General features: G+C 31.6%; 2 protein-coding genes across 3 annotated transcripts in view; both read left to right on the top strand.

The window, feature by feature from the left end:
* Positions 1-26,383, top strand: part of LOC134723453 (uncharacterized) — a 48,858-nt gene that overhangs the window by 13,641 nt on the left and 8,834 nt on the right. Inside the window, exon 1 of one of the 2 annotated variants that reach the window (XM_063587063.1) lies at positions 23,983-24,079. The exons of the other annotated variant lie outside the window; for it this stretch is intronic. The gene's annotated coding sequence lies outside the window, so the exon portion shown is untranslated. Of the gene's footprint in view, positions 1-23,982; positions 24,080-26,383 lie in introns of those variants that run through there. 2 annotated transcript variants of the gene reach the window in all.
* On the top strand, positions 1,215-17,297 carry LOC134722235 (neural cell adhesion molecule 1-like). Its single transcript, XM_063585846.1, has 11 exons — positions 1,215-1,245; positions 1,806-2,099; positions 3,901-4,212; positions 6,744-7,022; positions 8,708-9,001; positions 10,622-10,765; positions 13,623-13,703; positions 14,351-14,443; positions 15,243-15,299; positions 15,893-15,987; positions 16,622-17,297. Exons 1-11 carry the CDS (start codon positions 1,215-1,217, stop codon positions 16,775-16,777), a joined length of 1,836 nt encoding a protein of 611 aa, XP_063441916.1. The 3' UTR covers positions 16,778-17,297.

Here is a 26,383-nt window from a genome sequence, read left to right as displayed (position 1 = left end):
TGGACGACGAGCTCTTAGAACAACTTGACGGAATCGGTTACGAACTGTTTGAGCAGATATTCTGTTGTTATGTCTTCCGTGGTTTTGTTGGGCAGTTTGTGACGCGTTAACAAATCGATTCAGGAAATGAATGATGCGGATGTGTCTGTCTTGACGTAACGTAGCTTCACGTGGCCTGCCACTACGGAGGCGAACATTTGTTGTGCCAGTATCTCTAGACGAGTCTTAGGCCTTGCAGTAGTCATTCTAGAAACATTAAAATGATTTGCAACCTGCACTTGAGTCATTCCGGCCGCCAACATCCCAAAAGCTCGTTCTCTCTAATTTTGGCGTGGCATTGTTTACGTACAACTTTTTCAATTTTTTAATGCGACCTTTTGTTAACAATCGTTTTCGACACAATAAATGACAAAACGGACAACTCGATTCCAACTCTATATAGGTAAAGTTTTAAAAAAATGGTTATTTGTTTGAAATCATAAAATGACGTCACGTCATTTCCGATACTTTTTAAACCGAATTAATTTGATAGATAAATCATCCAGGTGACTAGTTGTAATCATGAAAATATTTGAAATTAATATATGTGATATTTTCAAATTAAAAACCAATGTAACGTTTCTTTTTTCCCTATTATATATTGAATAACCATTGAAACTTGCCAATAATGAAAACAAGAACAATTGATTTTAAATTAGTTTAACTCATTCCGGACACACATGCCGATATGAATTTTTATTTTCTTGTGAAATATATTTGACGTAAAACAAATAATTATGAAAAATATCAAGTGCATACACATGTATCTAGTTGAAATTCACCAAAGTAAATGCAGAGTCAATGTAATAGAAAGGAAAACCTTTTTAGAAAATAGAAAGAATATTTAACAGTTTCAATTTACTGCAAGGCATTTTATGGATGAATAAATATTTCAATAGAAATGTTCTTCCATAAACATTTCAGCAAAACCTGTTAAACCGATATTAACCATTCAACCTGAGCATCCATTTGTTGGGGATAACATTACCCTTACCTGTACTTCAATGGTTCAACGTTGGCCTGGATATTTACCTTCACATCTATTATATCACTTTTTGGGGAATAAAAGAGGAGATTCCAACAACAATAGATTAACAATGAACAAAATTACGAAGTTGGATAATGGAACGATCATATCATGCATGGCAACAGATGAACTAGGAAAAAAATCGATAATGGGTGATAGTGTAACATTAGACCCATACTGTAAGTATGATAATTCAAATAACAGCTTCAGTGTGCTTCACTAGTAATTCTAAAATGCATTTAGTGAGTGGCTGTTTTAGTTTATATTTGAGTGGCATATGTTGTAATAATTTAGAACATGTACCACTAGTAACAAAAAAACACTTGTCATAGTTTGATTGTTTATGTTTTTTTAACCATGGCGTTGTCATTTTATTTTCGACTCATGAGTTTGAATGTCCCTTTAGTATCATGTTAGTAAAAATCAGAACACCAGAGACTAATTTCGGTTATGACTAAGTTTGCGTCGCTCACTCTGTAGTTCTCTTTTCAAAACGAGGCAGAAGATAATTATGGAACATCCACAACTTATAAACATGCATCCACTAGAAAATAAGTTTTAATGTTTGAAATTAATATTGTGAATCGATCGATCCCTGTTTTTTTTATATGATCGCTATTTTATTTGTTGTTATGTCTTACGTTTAACTCCTTATTTTTTTATGCGCCAACTGAAATTATCTTATTTGTTACTAGAAACTTATATTTTTGTTTTTCAAATATTTTCTGTAATTTTGTAGATGGTCCTGAAAATGTTGTAGTAGAACCTGCAATCACACATTTAAATGTTACAGAAGGAACTACATTAGGTCCTTTACATTGTTATGCAACCTGCAATCCTGGATGTAATTACAATTGGAAACAAAAGTGGACAGGCACCTTCAACCCCGTTCCTAAAGAATACATGTTTAACCAAGGCCGGGGTGTAAGGGTTCAAGCCATAAACAGAAGTCAAACCGGAAAATACCGCTGCCGGGTAGATCATTCTACAGGCTATGTATACAAGACAAAAGACACATTAGTGAATGTACAGTGTAAGTATTAAGGGTCAATACGTAGGTTGTAAGACACATAAAAGAGTTTAAATAATATGTTTTTTCTAAAACATTAATATGGAAAATACAAGTTATTACAAGTTTACACGATTACATTTGTACATCACCTCCAATGTTTGGTGGGGTTCGTGTTGTTTATTCTTTAGTTTTCCGTGTTGTGTCATGTGTACTATTGTTTGTCTGTTTGTCATTTTCATTTGTAGCCATGGCGTTGTCAGTTTATTTTAGATTTATGTGTTTGACTGTCCATTTGGTATCTTTCGTCCCTCTTTGGTAATTAACTGCAAAAATATTCTTTTTCCAGCTGAATATAACATACAAGTACAATGAAATTAAAAAAAAAGAAATAACTCTGTATATGAAGTCAGATAATGCATATTTTAAGGTTTTTCTTGTCGTAGAACATACCAAAATAAGATGTCCCTACGATCGGTCTTTCATTTGATCAGTCATGACACCCCTCGGTAAAATGTATGTTCTGTGACAAGAAAAACCTTAAACTATGCATTATTTATAACGTAATAGTGAATTTAGATAACATCGAATAATCCACTGTTTTCAGTTAGAAAGATGAATTTTAAGTCTATATTTTGAACATACTTATCGATATTTAATTGTATCCCTATTTGTAACCTTATTATTGGCCGATTTAGCCAGGTATTTGCTTTTACATTATTTCAAACATAAACATGCCTTATAATTTAAAATGTGTAACGTGAAGACTGAAATGAGTCTTCTATGTCTTTTATTATCTCTATGATGCTAGACATGAATTATTACTTCACAATGAGGGTCGGTTGAAAACAAAACTTTACGACAAAAGAGGTGAGTTAAGCTTCACAATTGTGAGCTTTATTTTTAGAAACATTCCAGCTGCGCCGGCATATCGAGTATATATATCCAAATTGATAGGATACTCTCGAGCGTGTATTTCCTATCAGGCTTTACTTGACAGAAGGTTGCTGCTCAAAAAGATGCTTTGGTATGAAGAATTCTAAATGGTGAAGTTGAAATCGTCCCTTCGTTAATTTTACAGACACCAGCACGAGTTTATTGACCGTTACGGAGCATCCGTTTCAAAGAAGATATCGGATATGTTCCTTTTGTTGTAACAATCCCTTCTATTCATTATAACTCGAATATGACCTTCCGAATTAGACTATTCATCGGGTTTTAATAAAATGAGCTACATGATGGATTCCACATGTGGAGCAGGATCTGCCTGCATGCCCTATCGGAGCACCTGAGATCAACCCTAGTTTGTTATGGGGTTCGAGTTGCTTAGTTTAAATTTTCCATGTTGTGTCTTGTGTAGTATTATTTGTCCGTTCGTTTTGATTAATACGCTTAAATTTTCAACTAGTATCTTTCGCTACTCATTTGTAATCATCATTCGAAGATCGTTCTTAGTCAATAGGATGAACACAATCGCGTCTTCTATATTAATAAATACAAAGTTGAATAATTGGCCAACTATATATTATCGTGCGATAAAATGTTACAGTGCTTCAACAAAGACAAAACATCAGTGGTACCTGTATTATGAATTACATTCAACCGGTACGAGGTCAGCAATTCCAAATCAAAATGTTAAAAGCATTTTTAAACAGAATCGAATCAAAATCATATGACCAAATTTTTCTCAGGGAATTTCCGCTTCAGTGTAGGTTCATACAGCCAGATTATTTATACCGCAGAGTGAATAAAGACATTTATGATTAATGCCTGAACCAAGGTGAAAAATAATTATTGTTTTGAAGCATTGTATAAAATATTTCAGATTCTCCGAAAATAACTGATATATGGTTAAGTTCTGACAGACAGAGAAATAGAGTACGTAGTCCTGCAGCTTTTTTTTTAAATGAAGAAGAACATGTGAAAATGGCACTGCGTGTGGAAAGTAATCCTGATCCGCAAATAATGTTTAAATCTGCCTTGTTGAAAATTAAACTACAATATAAAGGCAATGGATATATTGATTACACATCTAACCTACCTTCTCTTAAATGTGAAGATTCTGGAAATTTCCCAATTCAGGCTAGTAATGGGATACCATATGCAGATACTAGAACGGTGAACTTTAAAATATGTTGTAAGTTAATTTATAGCAGTATCTTCAACACTAACATGTAAATTTGAATTTCATTATTCCCTATGTATCAATTTGATTAAAATGCATGTTTTGTAAAAAAAAAAGACATGCTATTAATGTAAGTTCTGAATTTATGGCGTTCTTTTTATTATTACCAAAATGCGACAGGGTTGTTATCGTAACAATTTAAACTCGCATTTTGGATTTTGGATAAAAATGAATAGGAATTTTTCTCAATATTGCAAAAATAATAACTGCATTTTTCGTCTTAAAAGACAAAATCGCTATGATAATAAACAAATGATAAATGGACGCCATTATTTCTGAATTTATTGTTTATTAATATTTTTGTTATTTACAAGTACCATCAGAAAGAGTAAACGGAATAAAAAAAGAAAAATAAAACATACGAACCATAATAAGACATTATGGGTATCAGAAGTCAAAAGTGTACGAAGACAACTGTTTTGCAAATTTAAATGTTGAAAATCTATTGGACAATACATTTACACATGATAAAGAGAATTGTTAATGTTACAGGACAACATAGCAAACCAATCCAATACATTCAAGAAAGTATAAGCGCTATCTAAGACAGATAGGAACGTACAAATTGTGATCCATGGTGATGTAGACTGAGCTAGATCGATTCTGCTATAGTGCATAAATGTTTAGTTAAGAAATCGTTTTAAAATCTTTGATGTCTTAACGACAAACAAGTGAAGAAACAAACACTGTAATCACTTTCATTTTATTTTTGGTATCTAAATATTCATTTTTAATTTGAAAAAAATGAGCTGATTGAGATTTTTAATGTCTTAACATAAGATTATATATAGAAATTTCTTTTTGCCTGCTGTGAATTTTAAAGTGCTTACAATAAGGTTTTTGTATGCAGTCAATTCAGCTTATCTAGCCCTTTAACAGGCAGTATTTATCACGAAAAGATCATTTAAACTGTTAAGATCTGGAATATAAAACATCCCTTTTAACAGTTCTAAGTTTGACGCAATGAAAATATTTCAAATTGACTGACAGACTGGTAATACCATACATATGTTCTGACTTTTATTATAGGCTCATAACGAATTAGTGAACCGCGATTAAATCAAACGTGCATCTTAATTGTAATACATATGTTGGCCATACCTTTAAAAAAATATTCATTTTGCATACTTCTTTGCAGTCTTATTTTAATAAACACATTCATAAAAAAAGTTGTTCAAGTATCATGATGTTTGACTTCATGTAAGCCAATTTTAAGATTCAATCTTTCCGCACGGAGCAAGCAACTGTAAAATAAAATAATTGAAGGAAATTGTTATTGTGATATTGTTCAGTAATTTGTTCATATGAGTAACAAGGATTGTTAAAACAAATAATATATGCTTCAAAGTTTATTGCGAACAGATAACCTTAATGTTCTGTGTAACACATGACAGCGGAGAGGCACATACATGTATTTGTAAAAAAAAACAAAAAGGAGTTGGTTTACTAACTCATACTTGTGGCCCAAACAAAATAATTGTTTTCGCTGCCCTAATGAGGTGAACATTTTATGAAAACATAAATGACGTATTTGTGATGTCATACTATAGATTAATTCTATAAAAACCTGATTTTTTGGCAGAATTCTGCAAAATTTATGATGGTTTTCTGTAAAATTAACAGTGGCGCCACCCTTCGCCCACCAATATTTTAGCATAAATAATCTTTTATCATATTCTTTATTTTGCAACCAAAATATCATTGTGCTAGGGGAGGCACCATATATAATATCATGAAAAAATGAAAATGTTTGAAATTTCTCGGAAAATGACCAAAAAGAAATTCTTTTACTTTTTTAGGCTGAAATTTTTATAAATAGGATTCAGATATACAATTACTTTTTATCATACTTTCAAAAGTCATACATTTAGCAATACATTCACATTTGATTTACTTAAATAATTGAAGTCAAAGAAAACACCTCTACAGTACTTGTTCCATTTGTGTTGGTTACTGGCTTTACTATTTTACATAAGTTAACATACAAATATATTTATCATGTTTAAAAACGTAAAGTGATCACAGACTTTTGTTTAATATATATAGTAATACATGTCTTTTACCTTTATTATATTGTCAGATATTTTTATTTTTTTACATTTGTTAAAAATGTTTCAATGATGAAACGCTTGATTGCCTTTCATTCATTTCTTTTAAAAATAATAATTACATTCTCTTGTTCTGATAGCACCTTATCATAAAAAGAGTACCTTGTTTTTAATAAAATCAAATGCACTGGCTAATCTGGCAAAAAGTCGCTAATATCACAGTCATCAATATGTTAATATGTTGTACTTAATGGAAATCATTATATAATACTTTAGAAATAGAAGTATCGACGGAACGAATAAATAAAAAGTTATTTAAAATTGTTGTTCCACCAATTTCATGACTTTTCAAAACAAATTGGCGTATGTATTTTAACGTGTTGAAAGAAAATGTATCGCTTAGTCAGTGTATCTACAATTAAAAACGTGTTTCAGGTAAACCTAGAAACGCCACATCAAAATCAAGAACAATAGGTGCAAAAATTGATACAGTAGAAAATATAGAATTTCAAGTTATATCATTCCCGGCACCAAATGTAACGTGGGGACGTGTTACTGGCTTCACTTGGAAGATCGAGAAAAACAGATATGAATACAGACACAAAATTCATTCCGAAATACGTATCAGATCGGAAGAGGACTTTGGTGTGTATGTAATCAACATATGTAACGGATTTGGATGTATTGTGGAAAATATTACTTTGAAACCGCAAGGTATTTGTATATTTATGTATTAATTCAATTTTATTTTGAGCATAGTTAACTAACTCGCATCAAAACGCAGAGAACACATAACCTAACTTATGATTGTTATTCATTACAATCATGTCATGCAGCAGTTGTTCATGTTGTTTACGGAAGTTAAAATCCACTAATCTGTTTAGAATATAATAAAAGGTAACAATCAACAGTTGATGGAATCGCATCAGCTGCAAACGAGACGTAAGAAGCTAGAACAAGTCGTTTGACTGGAAATTCATCTTCTGCTTTCAGTGTACAAATCAACATATTACAAAGAAACAAACAATTGCTGTAATTAACTTCTTCTGTTGTAACGTCTCTTACTTTTTCTTTTTTACAAAGCTATGTTTAGTTAACAATATAAATATTGATAATTATTGTTCTTTCTCATCGAACTCCTATGCACTGTTGATTGATTGGTGTCTAACGGCAAGTGATGTCGATACGTCGAAGAAAACGAACAGTATAACTATTATTATAGTACAACAAAACGTCAAAACTAACTAGGTTGATAATTCATGTACCTCTTCCTTATTCAAACTCTTTACATTTTTATATCATTTAAAGATGACGTGTTTATGTTTGTTTTTTTTAAACCAACGCCTTCATTCACGATTGAAAACAAATATTTAGAAAAATAGTTAGATTGCTGTGTCAACATTCGATAATTGTAGATACAAGCTACAAAGTTTATTGTAGTGATGACATGTCTAAGAAATCAAGAGACGTCTGATATTGAAATGAATATTACTTAAAATGTTGCAATGTAGTTACATGACATTTATAAAGTTTTACCTAACTTTTTTTTTTAGTTCTTTTGAAGGTTTTGAAATTAACGTTTCTTATCGTGAAATACTTGTCAGGGGTAACAAAAAGTTTGAGATCTATAAATTGAATGAGATCAACAGAATGTTTCTGGTTTTTTTTGGGAGGGTTCATGTTGTTTAGTCTGAATCTTGCTTAGTAGCCTTATGTGTAATGTTATTTGCCTTTTGGCTTTTTGTCATGTCACTGTTAGTTTTTTTTTTAGTTTGAATGTATCTATGATATATTTTGCATCCCCTGTAAGGGATTACACTATTTTTTGTTCTTCCTTTTATATGTAACAGTCTGTTTATGCAAAGCTTTAAATGCACCAGATCCATTATCACAAGTAGAAGTGTAAGTTTAACAACATGTCCCTTTCCTATTATTTACATGAAGAAGCTGAACATAATATGCGGTCAGAATGTCGCGAATACACCGCAAACAAACTTCAATTTTAGCAAAATATAGGAAACAAAAACATATACTTCAAACTATTGAAATCATGTGCTCAGTAATAAGTGAAAAATACTTTCTCCGTTAATGACGACCATCATTTTTTGGTAAATGATAATGATATATATTACAGTCGTAAAATTTTCAGAAAATGTATTATAAAAGCAAGATTTACATAAGTTGGTGGTAAAAAAAAATGAGGTTATTCAGTATTCATATAAATCTATCATAAGTCTTGATTATGGAACTATTTGTAATGAGTAGAATTGATACAATGCATGTACATTTATTTTTTTTAAGTTACAATCATGTTTAATGTATAGTAGTATGTAAAACAGTTGTTTTATGTTTACGAAAGATAAATCCTGAGGGAAAAGTCCAATAATATTTAATTTCAGATAAGCCAGAAACACCGCAAAATATCTCTGTCGTAACAACAACATTTCGATCAGTAAATATATCTTGGATTGCTGGATTTAATGGTGGACACGAGCAAACCTTTTCGGTTCAGTATAAAGCTACAGATGATGTAAAATGGAACACAAAGAGTCTACAAAATAATGATATTAAAACGGGTAGTACGGTATACTACACACTAGATCAGCTGAAACCAGACACGTCATATCAAGTAGTTGTTGTGTCAAAGAACTTACAAGGACAAAGGAATGCATCATTTGAATTTAAAACGGAAGGTAAAGCTGACCAAATAGATTGATATTTTTTTTTATTTTCTTAAGTTTCGTTCGTGTTTCTTTGTGTGGTGTTTTACTTTCTAATGATTTGTCAAGAATCATTTTGTTAAATGATCCTCAACGCTCTTCAACTTTGAACTTCTTTTTGATTTCGAACTATTTTGATCAGATCGTCACTGTTGATTCTTATGTAGACAAAACGCACGTCTGATGTTTTAAATTACAAGCCTGGTAGTTTTGTCAGTTTTTGATATTTTTTATATTCAATGCTCGGTACAACTTTAAAATACTTGTATATCCGGGTATATGTACTCAATGATAAACCCGATCTAATTCGGTTATAAGAAGACATGATTGTATCATTAATATATTTTATAGAGTATTTTGTGTGAAATGATGGGCAAATCCCTCTCAATCAGAATTTTACATTAAGTTTAATACTTGATCTATTTTGACAAATATATCTAGGTTAAGCGATTACGCACATAAACATGCAATCTTGAAACACTCATTATGTGTCTGTCCCACATCAGGAGCCTGTTATTCAGTATATATTGTTGGTTTCCTGTTGTCTGATATATTTGTTTCTCGTTTGTTAACATAAATAAGGCAATTGGTCCATCTGTTCTATTGTTTGCAAGTAATAGTAGTTTGACAATATAATCGTTCTATCCAGAAGTCCATAGTGTATAAGTGGCTGCAAGTTTTCATTCACATTTTGTATTGTTGTTGGGTCAATGTTGCCTAGCTGTATCGTTGGTGAATATGCCGCTTTACCTTATTTTAACCTTATTCTATATACTATAATTTACTAGTCTCAGCTATTAATGTTATCATGAGAAATAACATTGGAATAAAGTTATCCTAATTATCTGTTTTAAAATATATAAAAAATGAACATATCAATTGCTGCTTCAACATATCATTTATGTCATATAATGTCATATAACAAGCCTTGCTATTTGGCAATAAACATGTTACAAACTCAGAATTAGATGCAACTACCTCAGATAACTGAAAAAATAGTCGGATAATACCCTATTTATGTAGGCCAATACATCAAGGAAATTATTAAAATAACGTCTGAGAAACCTGTGTTTGTTTATCTAATTAAACGACTTAAAAAAGCGTTTAGTAACTGCTAGCTTTTATTATCAGTTCAATAATTCCACAGTTAATGTAGAACTCATGAACAAGATTAATCACGTGCCTTTCTATGTCAAAAGCCTGAACTTCAGTAGTAGCCGTTTGGTGTACATTGTCTGTTCAATTGTACCTTTTTTTTTGTTATTTGTTTGAAATGTCTTAAAATTGTATTGCTGACTACACACTATTTCGTAATTGGTTAAGTTTACGGTGATGTTTATTTACTCGAATCTAATTCATTGAAACTTTATGGATCAATGTTTCGTTGGTAATTATACACTGTGGTACATATTTCCTTGTGTGTATATCATAACGTTATGGGTAAAATGTTTTGAATTGTCGTGAATCATTTCACAGCAAATACTCGTTTCATCGTGTTATCATGCTTTGATATCAACACTTAGTTAAATATTTATTACTGACATTAATTGGTTGAATAATCATAATTTATTCCCTTTTCCGTCTATATTTCAGTTGAACCTACTGTTCAATCGCCATCAAAATCAGCCTCCATGACTCCTATATTTATTGGAATTGGGTGTGTTATTGCAGTTATACTTATAGTAGTCAGTTCTCTATATGTGTTTTGCAACAAAAGAAATAAATTTAACACACGTGGTAAGTCACTAAAATATACTATATTAATTTATAAGTACATTTGTAAAAGGAAATGTGATGCCAATCTTACCGTTACAATAAAAAAAAAATAGAAACAATTTCAATCCAGGCTCAATCTACAATTTTCAACAATTTGAGAATGCCTGTACCAAGTCAAGAATATGACAGTTGTTGTCCATTCGTTTGATGTGTTTTATCATTTGATTTTGCCATTTGATTAGGGACTTTCCGTTTTTAAATTTTCTTCGGAGTTCAGTATTTTTGTTATTTTAACTATTTTCGACGCAGCTGCATATTTTCAAAACTAAAAAATTCTGAAAGTTTACTATACACAGAATAAAGACGTAAATCTACTGAGATTATAACCACCCTCAGGATATTGCTTAAATGATAATAAAAATACCTGCTAAAATAATAAAAACATTGCAGACGAGGCTTTTGACTGATATGAGACATACTTATGCAATTTGGTAGAGTTTTATTAGTTTAATAAATCATATTCTTAAGTGTAATCGAAATTAGGAATTACAAAAAAAAACACAATTAGATAGGAACAATGATTGCTACTTATTAAATGGCTTTTTACAGTATACATGTTGTTAACTAGTTGATGGTGCGTGTAAAGGCGATGTAGATTACAATAAAACATTTTGTAATTGTAAAACTAAACATTTGAGCTTGAACTAGTCAGGACAGGATACAAATATACACGCGTTGAACAATACTAGAGTAAATAAATTATAATTCTACAAAAATGTACAAGAAATCAGGAAACGCTCGCGAAGAGTCGCTTTCGATCTTGTTTTAAATAGGCAAAAATTATGGTGCCATGATCATTCAACAGGCGGAATATCAATTATATTCCTATACTTAGTGAGGATATATAGTAAGGGTTGTCTATCTGGACCAATTTTATCGTTACCAAGAGTCGAATTCCAAAGAAAATTTCATAAAGACTTTATTATGTAATGGACTGTTCATCTTCTTTTTCTCATTTGAATCGAATTCTTTCTTGGATTTTCCTTGCACAAGCATAGTTTTGTCCTTTAATATTACAGAGCGGGAACATCCGTATCTGCACTCCTCATAAACTAGTAAAAGGGTTGTAATCAAACATTCACGGATTTTGTTTATGTCATTTTACAATTGGCCACCTTCTATTCTACTTTTTGATCCGAATGATAGCTGGTGTATTCCATTAAAAAACATATACTTTGACTTTTATAAAAAAAAAAAAAGGGGGGGGGATTAACCTCCTTATCCTCATTAACCAGTATATGTGTTAAAATTAAACTTTCGCGGATTCTTCATGTAATAATGAAATTATGTATCTCCTATTTTCTATATTGATTAGAATGATTTAAAGGGTTTCCGTAACTAATGCCATTGTTGTATTGTGGGGTAACACTTTTCCTATTATTTTCTTAAGTTTCGTTCGTGTTTCTTTGTTAGAATTTATTTAACCTTTCTCACATTCATAACAATATGATGCTACGGTTCATCTCCTATTTTGTTTTTATCTCAACATCATATGGCCTTAAAAGGGTCGTTTTTATGTAAATTTGACAAAAGTTAACAGTAGTATACCGTGGTTGAAAAGTCATAAATCGATTAAAAATCTAAAACCGTTGTAATATAGAAGTATCTCACAGTAAAACTAAGTAGTAATAAAGTAGTATCTCACAGTAAAATTGAGTAGTAATATAGTGGTATCGTTAAGTAAAACTGAGTTTTAATATAGAGATAACTCACAGTAAAACTGAGAAGTAATTTAGAAATATCTCGCTGTAAAACGGAGTTGTAATATAGTGGTAACGTACAGTAAAACTGAGTAGTAATATAGTGGTATCTCACAGCAAAATGAGTTGTAATATAGTGGTAACTCACAATAAAATTGAGAATTAATAAAGTAGTATCTCACAGTAAAATTGAGAGGTAATATAGTAAAGTAAAACTAAGTTTTAATATAGAGGTAACTCACAGTAAAACTGAGAAGTAATTCAGAGATAACTCGCAGTTAAAGTGAGTTGTAGTACAGAGGTAATTCATAGTACTTCTAGTTTTCATCTGTTGGTTAGTGTGCATAATAAATTCACGCGGCTACTTTATTTTCACTTTATAGCCCCAACTACGATAGTAGAGGGGCATACTGTTTTCTGGTCTGTGCATCCGTTCGTCCGTTTGTCTGTTCATCCGTCTGTCTGTTGGTCCGTCTGTCCCGTTGCAGATTAAAGTTTTTGGTCAAGGTAGTTTTTAAGGTAGTATAATCAACTTGAAACTAACTACGTATGTTCCGTATAATATGATTTTTCTAAAATTATGGCCAAATTATAGTTTTGACCCCAATTTAATGGTCCATTGAACATAGAAAAGGATAGAGCGAGTGAGGCATCCTTGTACTATGGACTCATGCTTGTTATATTATTATTTACTCTCTTTTAGTGGAAAATATTAAAATGTGCTGCCTGTATTAGGCATATTTTTGTTTTCATTGATTACCAGGCCAGTTTAAATATTTCAATAATCATGTAACTCTTCATTGCAAAAACAGCAAAAGTACTGAAAACACCAACATCCAAATCTTTATTTCAACGTATAATACACATTTTAACGCGGACAACATAACACAGGTCTAAACAGATTAGATAATATAATCTAAGGTAAACTCTCCTTTTTTTCTATGGTCGGTTTGTTGTCTCTTTGATACATTCTCAATTTTATTTCAAAATACATCATAGAACTCTTCGTCTAACCTGTCATGTAACAACAAGACTTCCAGTTCCTTTCATTGTCTATGTCTCTTGTATGTGAATCAATTTATTTCAAACATGATGACCACAAATTTCTTAAAATTCAGTTTCAGAATCAACAGCTGAAAGCAATGTGTTGTATGCAGCAGTTGATAAGGTACAACAGAAATTAAAACGGAGAAACCCGGGTAAGTACCTAAATTAAATAATTTTAACTTCTTTATAATGAAAATTTCAAACTACACTATTATACTACAGTTGTACAAAGTGTCCTGCTTATATATTTTATTGATATAGATCGTTTGTAGTTGTGCTGTTGGATTGTAGTGATTTATTTGCATAAATCGAAAATAATAGAAGCATACATAACAAACCAAAAAAGACACATCTGAATATTGCGGGTTACTTACAAATTTTGTAATTTGATGTATAATTACAGAATTACCTGCTTATGGACGTTACTTTTAGACAATTAAGTATGGTGGAGTTGTAAAATTCTTTCTTTTTAAACAAAGTCATTACTAAGTCACAGAAAATTGATGTATTTATCTCAATCAATTTTTTTTTTTTAAATAAGATGAAATTGTATTGCTAAAAATTTGAACTGGACACGCTAATTTGAAATTCTACAGACTTTTTTTAGTACATAATGAATATAAAGCAGATTAGAGTAAATGATAAATAAACAACGACAACCAAATATGTCTAACGATTTGGTGTGTAACACTTATTTCGTCTTCATCTATGAAATAGTCGTCTTTGCCTGCATAGATTGCATAACTTTATGATATTTAAAATGAGAAACATGTATTTGTTATCATTCTTCCTCCTGTAGGAAACGAAAACGAGGATTCTACTGAACCTGCAAATGCTGAATATGCATCTGTTGTTAAACCTAAATCCAAATCTAAAAAGGTACATTACAAAGGTATGTCACAATCATAAATATTCTTTTCTTTTGTTACTTTGTTATTTATTTGATTTTGCATCTCTTTTCATCCGAGCGCTACAGGTGAGTCATATGAAGATGAAACGCGCATCGAGCGTACAAAACCTGGTATGTCTGAAGAGTTTTTTTTAACATAATTTTTCCTTTGATCCTTGCTGTAAAGCGTTTAATGTAATGTGTACGATTACTTTTTTTGCTTATTTTAATGATTTGTATTTTAACATAGTATTATCGGGTTATATAAAACAGTGTATCAAAGACGTTCTTAGATTATGAACTACCAGCATGAGAACATTGACTTATCATTGTAAATACAAAAAAGTAAAATAACAAAACTTCCGAAACCCCGATTTCGTATTTATAAAATGCTGGATTAAACCTGGTTTTATGACAGTTGCATGAAATTATATTATTTTGACAACGATGTTGGGTTTCGTCAGCACCAGGCTCCAGTAGTAGTCTTTTAAAGTTTAAAGTCTTACGTTTATATAATGTGGCACAGTTTTTTCTTAATTTTTACAATTATAAATATTTTTTTCTATGACGTTATTGGCATGTAAAGTAAAATAACAAAGATATTAAACTCCAAATGAAATTCAAAACGAAAAGTCATATATACTAGTCCAAAAACCGTCCCGAATCTATTATAACTGTGAAAGATCCCAAATTTCATATTAAATGTTTTCATGTCGACTTTCTCCTTTTGATTTTTTATAATATTTTTTTTTGGGGGGAGGGGTAGGCATTTACTTCAATTAACTATTTTAATATATTTCAGAAGATGAAATTGAAAAAGCAAATGATGAATATGCAGTTGTGGACAAATCATATAAAAGTAAGCTGTTTACATTTTTGTGTGCACATGTGTGACCGTTCACAGTCGAAAGTGAGGTCAATTATCGTTTTCTTACTTATTAAATACTATTAGAAAAGAGAATGGAAGCGGGGAATGTGTAAAAGAGACAAAACCCGACAAGATATCAGAAAACAGCCCAAGACTATCAATAGGTCTTCAACACGTCCAGAGGCGGGGTTTAGTTGGCCCTAGACAATATTGTATAATCGTTCGGCGAAATGGATGCCACACTGACCTCCGAAACTTACAAAAGAACTGCAGCACCATGGCAAAACAAACAAGACCAGAAGACAAACTACAATATACAGAACACACATAATTAAAAAGTTAAAAACGTAGCAACACGAACCCCATAAAACACTTGGGTGCCCCGAAGGGTGCGCAGGTGAATGCTACCAAATGTATTTACATAATGTGCAGTTTTAAGAATGCTTGATCAACTTTTTAATTCGTCAAAATGAAACCCAACCATAAATACTTTCGATAACCTGTTCTTGTTAGATTGAGTTCTCAGTCATACTTTCTACTTATCATGCAAATATAACATTAAATTTTTGTTATTATTCTTTTAGAGATACATTACACAGAGAATGACAACGTTCATTTCAATCAAGGCAATGCAGATTTGCTGATACATCAACCATTGAAAACAAAACCATCTGGACGGGTATGTTTAACTTAATATATGTTTCAAACTTTCAAAAAGTATTGTGAAGTTAAGCGTATTTTATATTTTCAGAAACGAATCCTTTAAAATCTATGGCAAATATTTATATTGAATTTAAAAGGACAAATTGCGTTGTTTTTCAAATGAAAATACCTATGACCCCTTATATTCATTTAATATTTCGGAAGTGTTTGAACAAATCAACGTTTCGTTTAATGTTTTCTCAAGAAGGAAACAAAATTTCACCTATAAAACCTATAATATACAATTGTGATCTCGTTTATTTCAATGTGTTTTAACGGAAAAATAAGATCCATGTCCCCAAGTTTTTATATAGAACTTTGCAAGTACATTGACCCTGAAATCTTTTACTAAAGTTTTAATACATTTATTGTTTAAAATGTAGAAACTCTAGCTGCCTTAATGACATTTTTCATAGTATATTATTTTCTTTACCTATTAAAATGAGATACAGTTTTCACTAAAAAAGAAGGAAGTGTAATTTGAAGTATGCACTCATGAATAAGACAAATGAAGTAGAATATTTAACAATTTTAAAGTACCAACAGACAACATTATCAAGGACCTAAAGTATACGTTGATCATATAGTTAATTTTAAATTTTATTTTCAAGAGAAAAAATCAGGATGGTTTGACATACATAGAAGTATCCTTTACCAGGAAGCCAAAAGATCGACGTCGTATCATTGGATCAGAAAACAGAACAAACTATGTTGATATAGACTTCACAAAGAAAGCTGACCCATTACCAGAAAGTTTAGATGAATGACCTTTGTGACCTCTAACTCGAGTTTTGTTATCAACATTTTAAATATACATGTATGTTTTACAGTATGAAGTGTATCACTTGTATATTTACAAAAGAGAGAGAGAGAGACAGAGAGATAGAGAGAGAGAGAGAGAGAGAAAGTTGTTCTGATCTTTCATTTGTCCTCATGTGCTTTGTTTATATGCCATTTTGGTTTTTTGTTGTTGACATATTTGTTTCTTTTTATAGTGATTATGATTATAACACATTGTGACAATGACAATATAGACTGTTGTACCCGTATTTTGACATTTGTTTGTATTGTTTACACAATGTTGTCAATAAAATGGAAATTAATGTAAAACAAAAATGGACTGTTTTACAAGTGAAAGATTAAGCTAGCTGCATGTATAAGACACCATTTTTTACACGATGAAATTTCCTGGTCTATGTCAGGAATATGTTAGTTTCTTTTATTGGTTTGTGTTTAAGCTTTTGATTTTGCCATATGATAAGCGAATTCCCGTTTTGAATTTTGCTTGAAGTTGCGGAGGGTATAATGTTTTTGACCCGTCCGTCCGTCCGTCCGTCTGTCCGTCCGTCCGTCCGTCTGTCCGTCCGTCAGTCCGTCCGTCCGTCCGTCAGTCCTGTTTCTTGTCATCGCAACTCCTCTCAAACCACACAACAGAATTTCACGAAACCTTTTCAGATAGTAAGAACATACTATGTAGTTGTGCATATCGACGGGAAATTGCGATTCAATTTATTTCTAGGAGTTACGCCCCTTTGAACTTATTTACTATAATGTACTACTGCAACAGTTTGTCATCGCAACTTCTCTCAAACCACACAACAGAATTTCACAAAACCTTTTCAGATAGTAAGGACGTACTATGTAGTTGTGCATATCGACGGGAAATTGCGATTCAATTTTTTTTCTAGGAGTTACGCCCCTTTGAACTTATTTACTATAATGTACTACTGCAACAGTTTGTCATCGCAACTCCTCGCAAACCACACAACAGAATTTCACGAAACCTTTTCAGATAATAAGGACATACTATGTAGTTGTGCATATCGACGGGAAATTTTGATTCAATTTTTTTTCTAGGAGTTACGCCCCTTTGAACTTATTTGCTTTAATGTACTACTGCAACAGTTTGTCATCGCAACTCCTCTCAAACCACAAAACAGAATTTCACGAAACCTTTTCAGATAATAAGGACATACTATATAGTTGTGCATATCGACGGGAAATTGCGATTCATTTTTTTTCTAGGAGTTACGCCCCTTTGAACTTATTTGCTTCAATGTACTACTGCAACAGTTTGTCATCGCATCTTCTCTCAAACCACACAACAGAATTTTACGAAACCTTTTCAGATAATAAGGACATATTATGTAGTTGTGCATATCGACGGGAAATTGCGATTCAATTTTTTTTCTAGGAGTTACGCCCCTTTGAACTTATTTACTATAATGAACTACTGCAACAGTTTGTCATCGCAACTCCTCTCAAACCACACAACATAATTTCATGAAACCTTTTCAGATAGTAAGGACATACTATGTAGTTGTGCATATCGAAGGGAAATTGCGATTCAATTTTTTTTCTAGGAGTTACGCCCCTTTGAACTTATTTACTATAATGTACTACTGCAACAGTTTGTCATCGCAACTTCTCTCAAACCACACAACAGAATTTCATGAAACCTTTTCAGATAATAAGGACATACTATGTAGTTGTGCATATCGACAGGAAATTGCGATTCAATTTTTTTTCTAGGAGTAACGCCCTTTGAACTTATTTACTCAATGTACTACTGCAACAGTTTGTCATCGCAACTCCTCTCAAACCACACAACAGAATTTCTTGAAATTTTGTAGATAATAAGGACATACTATTTAGATGTGCATATTGGCAGGAAATTAATTTTTCTTATACAATTTTTTTTTCTTTCACTTATTTAATTTCTCCAATGACAATGAGGGGACGTGGGGTATGTGAGCGTGCTCACTAAGGTTCTTTAATATTGTGTTTTATTATCCCCTCTCATGCGGAGTATAACAAAGTCGTACGGTTTTTCATATATTCAGACATAAAGGTTACCGAGTGAGTTATTTAGGAATTTTGTTTCGAATTTTCTTCGGAGTTTTATATTTTTGTTATTTTACTTCTGGTGAACCTGCGACTTTTGTCACAAAAGAGAGACATGATAGCGGTCCTACATTCCATCTTCATTGTCGTCGTCGTCGTCAACAAATAATCACTTTGTGGTAAAAATTATAAATTTTCGTAAACTAAACTGGATTTCTATCATTAACCCTAGAACGCACAATAACTGTCTAAGTGAGCATGAAGAGTACTCTGATCGATTAATTCATTGTTAATTGCTTAAAGTACGTCCAGGGGCAAATATTTAATGCATATTCAGGAAGAAAACACATTAGCAATACATGTATATATATAATCGATTTGTATTCAAGACGAGAGCACAATAACAATAAATATAATAGGTATATATTCTAAACAAGAATACTGACATGATAAGCAATAAATTGAATAGGAACATATACAAGACAAGGACATTATAGTTCCTGTAGTAGAGGTCGTCCTGGAATATGGTTGCGAGAAATTTCAAATGTTACTGGAAAATGAAGGTTTATTTGTTAAGGACAGATATTTGGCCTTGTAACTGGCAACCTACATGTACCGGCCCCTCAAGCAGTTGTTGCTACGGCTTTAAACATGCAAACAGCATGGCACTCTCTACACACGGCATTGGATTTAACTTTTCTATTTTTACAGGCCGCAGACGTCTTATGCAAGCCCTTTGTACATAAATCATCTCCGTTGAACTTCATTGGTATCTGATAGATAGAAAACTTCACTTAAACAGGTTGATCTATGTCTAGTGTAGAGGAAATTCAAAGAATATACTTTGAAGCTTAGCATTATCGTAAAAAGATTTAGAATTGAAATGGGTCATGTGTCTAAGCGACAACATCCCGAACATAGAGCAGACAACAGTCGAAGGCCACCAATGTGTCTTCAATGTAGCGAAAACCTCCCGTACCCGGATGCGTCCTTCAGCTGGCCCCTAAGCAAATATGTATACTAGTTCAGTGATAATGGACCTCATACTTAACTCCGAGTTACACACAAGAAACTGAAATAAAAAATCATACAAGACTAACAAAGGTCAGATGCTCCTGACATGGGAAAGGCGCAAAATTGCGGCGGGATTTACATTTTTTTTTAGATCTCAACCCTCTCCCATACCTCTAGTCAATGCAGAAAAAGCAAACGCACAACAATACGCACAGTAAAACGAAGTTCAAGAGAAGTCCGAGTCCGATGTCGAATATGAAACAAAAGAAATAAACCAAAATAACACTAATAGTTAAATAACAACAGACTACTAGCAGTTACCGACATGTCAGCTCAAGACCTCAATTTACCGATTGAAAGATTATGTCTTCATCATATGAATATCAGGCACAATCCCTTCTCTTAGGGGTTAAGTATTATACCATCATGAAATATATGAGAAGAACATAACCCGTGGCATGTCAACAACTGGTTTTAAAATAAATGTGATTAACTCCGATGTAAAGACCCTATAAGGGAATCAATATTAAAGCCAAAATATGCAATTATAAATGACCTTACAACAGTATCGTAACTATATCCCTTTTCAAAAGGTCTGTGGAAAGATTTTGTTAGCTTTGCTTTTGAGGTGAATACTGACATTTTTGTGCTTTGTAAAGAAAATTACCATAAAAGAGTGGTTGTGAAATACCTGAACGTATAAGATGTCTGCATGTTCAGTTACATTTACGAAGTACATGTATTTGCTTATACCGATGATAAAATTTAGTAAATGTTTTTACTAGTTCGTGATATCGAAAACCCTGTTGTAATAATTTTTCAGTAATTATACATGAATTTCTCTCGCTAAAATCTAGTACGTTGGTAAATACACGAGCAAATCGCAAAAAAGTTGATATATATAAATGTTGACCATAAGATGGTGACAAGGAAACGTCATCATCTAAAAATGGACAACGATAGGAAATGAACAATCATCTCTTTTATCATATTTTTTGTAGTAAGCTTCCCGTTAATGATATAGATATCAAAATCATGGAAAGGGCAGTGGTCATTGTTAGTATTAGTTTTATTTAAAGCAAGTGCAATAAGATATATTTAGTATACATACTGAAGTCGTCATTATTTAGAGCCAAAATATCATCCAAATATCTAAAAGTATTGTTAAATTTATTGTGTCAAATGTTGTTTCGATGGGTCTTTGCTGATTTTAGACATAAACTATAATTCATAACAATACAAAAGCAGGTCCGCAATAAGTGGTGCATAGTCAGTCCTCATTTGAATTTTATTAGCGATTAAGGCATTTATGTAACGCATTCCACTTGTTTTATTGTTATCAGCCATTCAGATCGTGGGAGAAACGCATTGGTTTAGTGGCGTAACGGTTACAAACTTCTTTGCATTTGTGGCACAATTTAAAAATGTATATAATCATGTTTAAAGAAACTTAAAGAAAATTTTAATACATAAAATTTTTTTATCATTACTTTATAATAAAAGTCACTATATTAAGTTTTTTTCAACCGATCTTTGTTCATTTGTACGAACATCTTTTTGTTTTTTTCATTGATCAAATTAGTAAATACAGTCTTCTTTTTTTTTCATTATTCAGTATATTAAAATTCAAATATCTGTTAACCGATCCGTACTGTTACTAGTTGTAATACAGTTCATGTTGTCATGTGAAAGAAGGAAGTAGATTTTATCGAAAGAAAATATCGATTTCCGGAAATAAGCTGACGATGAGAAATTAGTCAGTACGAAAGTACTTGATATACTAAGCTGTCAACTTTCCGTTTGTTAAGTGTTTTTTCATCTTTATTTCCTTTTGAACTTTAAATGCCACTATCATGCAATCACGGAACACAAAAAGATATTAAACGATTTTAATTTTAAAATCTGTTATAATGGTACGCCATTGCACATTTTTACGATATATTTTAGACTAGATTTAATACTCCATCTTGTTGATGAAAATGTTTCAGTTTTTTATAATTTTAAAAGCATTTTAAGGTTGCAAATAAAAATAGAGAATTTGCATGCTTGACCTGTTTGTACAGGCACTGCATTGTATTTCAATATTTTTTAGTATGATAAAGGTTTGATAACAGACATTACTTACTATTAAACAACATTCCAAATAAATTCTGGAGATTCAACCGCAAATTCAAAGTGCAAGTTCATGTTACTGAAGACCTTTTTTTTTCGGTCATACCTCATTTTCTTTTTTATATGATATTTAATGAGACATCTATCCCTCTAAGTTCAAATGAAGTGGATGTAAGCAAACTAATTGTACAAAAAAGACTTTTATATTGTTAAAGATTGTATGATATCGTTTGTTTTGTTGTTCTAGGCTTTTGTTCATTTTTTTATACCTCACATCTGGTTTTATTAAAGCCATGAACAAAACGGATAATAAATTTAAAGTGCAAGTCTGCCTATCAGGCAGTGGTGAAAACAAAACAAACAAACATCCACTCATTTTGACATTAATTCATGTTCAAAATGTATAATGATGCAAGAATCCTTTTCCTGTTCTGGCAATTCAAGATACAATTTGGTTGAAATGCACTAAAAATTAATTACAAAGGGGGTCCGTAATTTGCTATCATTATAACCAATTATTTAAAAGAGATTTCTCATATTACTAGAGAGACAGAAACGAAAGACCTGTTATTTCTAGCTCAGGATAAGGAGAAATTCAAAATAGGATGGTAAGGTCGGTTGTTTTTTTTTTGCTGCCATGGTTTTTTTTCAAAATTAGCAGATTCTTACAAATACTTGCACTTAAACACCTACATGCATTGTTGAACTAGGTGTGCAATAAAATTTTCTAAACACAGGAGCTTGGGAACATGATACCGATATTGAATGTATTGGTTGTTTTTTGTTGTTGCTTAAAACACCACATATCTATAAGTTAAGCGCATGTCTCGCCCAATGTAAAGGAAATTTCTCCACTTTGATCATGTTGATACAACCACTAACGAAACTATTCAAGGAAAAAATAGCAAATTAACAAAAGGAAGATAATATTATAATATCACTGAGGAAAATACAGTTTTATTGAAATTTACAAATGCTTGCACATTTAATAAACATTAAATAAAAAAGGAAGTCAATATCTAGCCAACAAAACAAAAAATAGAAGGATAAGCTGACCTTTCAAAATTTTTCAACTTTTTGTACTATCAGAAACGACAAAACCAAACCAGGAACTCAAGAAGCTATGAAATGCCATACTATGCAAATAACTTATACAGACCAGAATTGTACAGACAAAGTTTAAATAACGAGCTGCTTTTTCGTAGGAGCCAAAATCACGAGAATAAGAGGAACACGTATGACATTAGAGATCAGTATTCAAGGAGTAGTTACGATGACAACATTTATTACTAGCTTCCAATATTACATGACAGAAAATGCATAGGTCAAGATAGAAATGCAAATTACATTTTTTGTTTGTAGTTAAGATGTGTTACAAGACAGATTTGTTAGTAGCTAATTTTCTATAAATATTTAAAAATGTCAGTTTATAAATTTGACCAGGGAGTGATGCTAAAATAATTGTTATAAGAAACCCAATATAGAAAAAAAACAAGTATAAACTGTAGTTTAATTGTGTAAAGGTATACACATTTGTACTATCATTATTGTACTTTGTTTTTGAATATACGTTTTACTCCCCATTTTAAATAACTTATAACATAATATGCTTATATCCAGATACGGCTCTGAAAGAGTAGAAAAAGAAAAAGAAAAAGAAATTGGAAAGAAAATAACACAATTATAGAGGTTCGATTTTAGAAATAAATAAAAGTACATCTAGTATTGATTTATGGATTTTAAACATCTATTTCAGATATATTTTATAGCTTTTTCGCTTGAGAAGAAATAATCGCCATGGTATGATTTAAAATTTATTTTTAGTGTTTGTATTTTATAATTTTTTTAATTACATTTCTTTTACCATGCTAAATTGTTTAATTTAGAAAAAAAAATATAAATTTCTTTTCCTGTCGTCAAAAGAGACGATTTCCGGCTTTTTCAGTCGTTGTTTATTATTTGTAATGTAAATTTTCGAAAAACATTTTTTTGTCGATTCACCATACATGTACAGCGATTAATAGAGAGTTCCGAATGAACATGAAGCCAATAACTTGACAAAATCTGTGTTGACGTTTTGTGGAAATATTTCTAATTTGGTGAGTATTTATGCCCCATCTACGATCATAGGCGGATACAGGGGGCCCTGGAGCGGCCGGCCCCCTCTCCTGGGAAAAAAATTGGTTGATTATATAGAGAATCACTGAAGCATGACTGGATCCCCCACCCCCACCCTTATGTTAGTCAGCTGCCCTCCTCTTTATGAAAAGTTCTGGATTCGCCACTGACGATAGTTCGTTCGTCCGTCAGTCTGTTCGTCCGTCCGTCTGTTTCTTGTCAGGTTAAAGTTTTTGGTCAAGGTAGTTTTTGATGAAGTTAGAGTCCATTTTTGGTCTATGCGTCCGTCTGTTTGTTGTTCTTTTATCTGTCCGTCTGTTGTACCGCCTGTTTGTCCCGCTTCAGGTTAAAGTTTTTGGTCAAGGTAGTTTTTGATGAAGTTAGAGTTCATTTGTGGTCTATGCGTCCGTCTGTTCGTTTGTTCTTTTATCTGTCCGTCTGTTGTACCTTTTGTTTGTCCCGCTTCAGGTTAAAGTTTTTGGTCAAGGTAGTTTTTTTTTAAGTTGAAGTCCAATCAATTTCAAACATAGAACATATGTTCTGTATGATATGGTCTTTCCAATTTTAATGCCAAATAAGATTTTGGACCCTAATTTCACGGTCCAACTAACATAGAAAATTAAAGTGAAAGTTTGAGGTCACAGTTTTTGGTCAATCTAGTTATTGAGGAAGTTGAAGTTCAATTAACAGGAAATTTATAACATATGTTCCTTATGATATGATCTTTTTATAAATATCCCACTTTCACGGTCTACTGAAAATAGAAAATGATAGTGCGAGTGGGGCATCTGTGTTCTATGGACACATTCTTGTTTGTATTGATATAATTGTATAAACCTTCCTTAACTTGTCTGAGTTGTATTGCATAAGTTTAAGAACTATTTTCTGCGACTGTTATCAGTCAGGGGCGTTGCTTAAACAAGTCATATTTTTAAGTTACTTATAATTTTTGTTTTTAAAAATAATGAAATTACTTAAAGAGTTATTTTAATTTCAATAGAAACATAGACTTAATGTAGTTTTCATGAATTTTTACATCATTTTATATCATAAGATAAAGAATTTGTCAGATTTGAGAGGTGTAAAGAGATAAAGGGTTACTTTTAAAATGATGACAAGAATATTACTTGAATAATTTTATTTTTATACATTTTTGAAAAAATAGTAATTACACTTATCTAAGGAACATATGTAATTGATTTTGTTACAAGTTATAAATAACTTCAAGTCTTAATCAAATCACTAGTATCTATCTATTTATATCAGTCTACTTTCAAGATTATGGAAGAAAATTATAATTTGATAGTCCCAAGAGACCAATCTTTGACCCAGCAGCGTCGGTATGAAAGATAAGTGCGTCAGAAAGTTAATTAGTGTTTCAGAAGAATTGATTTTATATTCAATGGGAAAAATAACCAGAAGACTGTGAAAATTACTTAAAGCTAGTAAAATCTGTTTTTTTTGGACAACTTTAAAAATAATATTCAGAAAAGTTACTTATATAAGTAATATTTGAAATAGCCTCGTTTTCAACATTACTTGTATAGGTAATTTTAATTGTTACTTGTTTAAGTAATGCCCCTGACTGGTTATATTTCTATAAATAGATATTTCACATGTTGTAAAGTGCGAAACGATAATTACATATTTGCGTCAGTGATGTTTCATTGATTTGGGGTTTAATATTGTTTTAATGTATTTTCACTGGGTAAAACACGATGTTTATAATATTATACAAATATAGCATTGGTATGAGGTCGATACAAGGATATATTGACATGAAAGAAGTATATTGACTTCGTCCTCAGTCAACATACTTCTTTCAGGTCAATATATCCTTGTATCGACCTCATACCAAGGCTATATTTGTTATATTATTAATTTCCGACCATTACATGTATGCATTATGCATATTTGTATCAAAATCGGCATTGGAATTTTATAGATATCATATTGTGTCCTTGACAATAACAACATATTAGTTGTTATTTAATTTACCGTTATTTTTTGTTTGTTTGCCTTCTTATGTATTTGAAGATTGTTTTCGTCAAATAATCGGTCACATATATTTTGTTTCAAAACGTTCAACGATATCCTGAAATTAATTACATGACGTCACAAAGTAAATCGGGTTTTTGATTTTCTAAAATAACCGTGCAATATGCTCTGTGCAATATGCTTTTTGCTATCCGCCGTTTTTCTCTACCTTCGAAAATATAGTTTAACATGTGACTATCCCTAAACGAATCAAATTTGTTAAAATATACGAAATAATAATATTGGTA

The sequence above is a fragment of the Mytilus trossulus genome, chromosome 6 (assembly GCF_036588685.1).
Source record: "Mytilus trossulus isolate FHL-02 chromosome 6, PNRI_Mtr1.1.1.hap1, whole genome shotgun sequence".
Lineage (NCBI taxonomy): Eukaryota > Metazoa > Mollusca > Bivalvia > Mytilida > Mytilidae > Mytilus > Mytilus trossulus.
The sequence above is the reverse complement of the archived record's forward strand: the minus strand, read 5'-3'. Positions and strand labels throughout refer to the sequence as shown.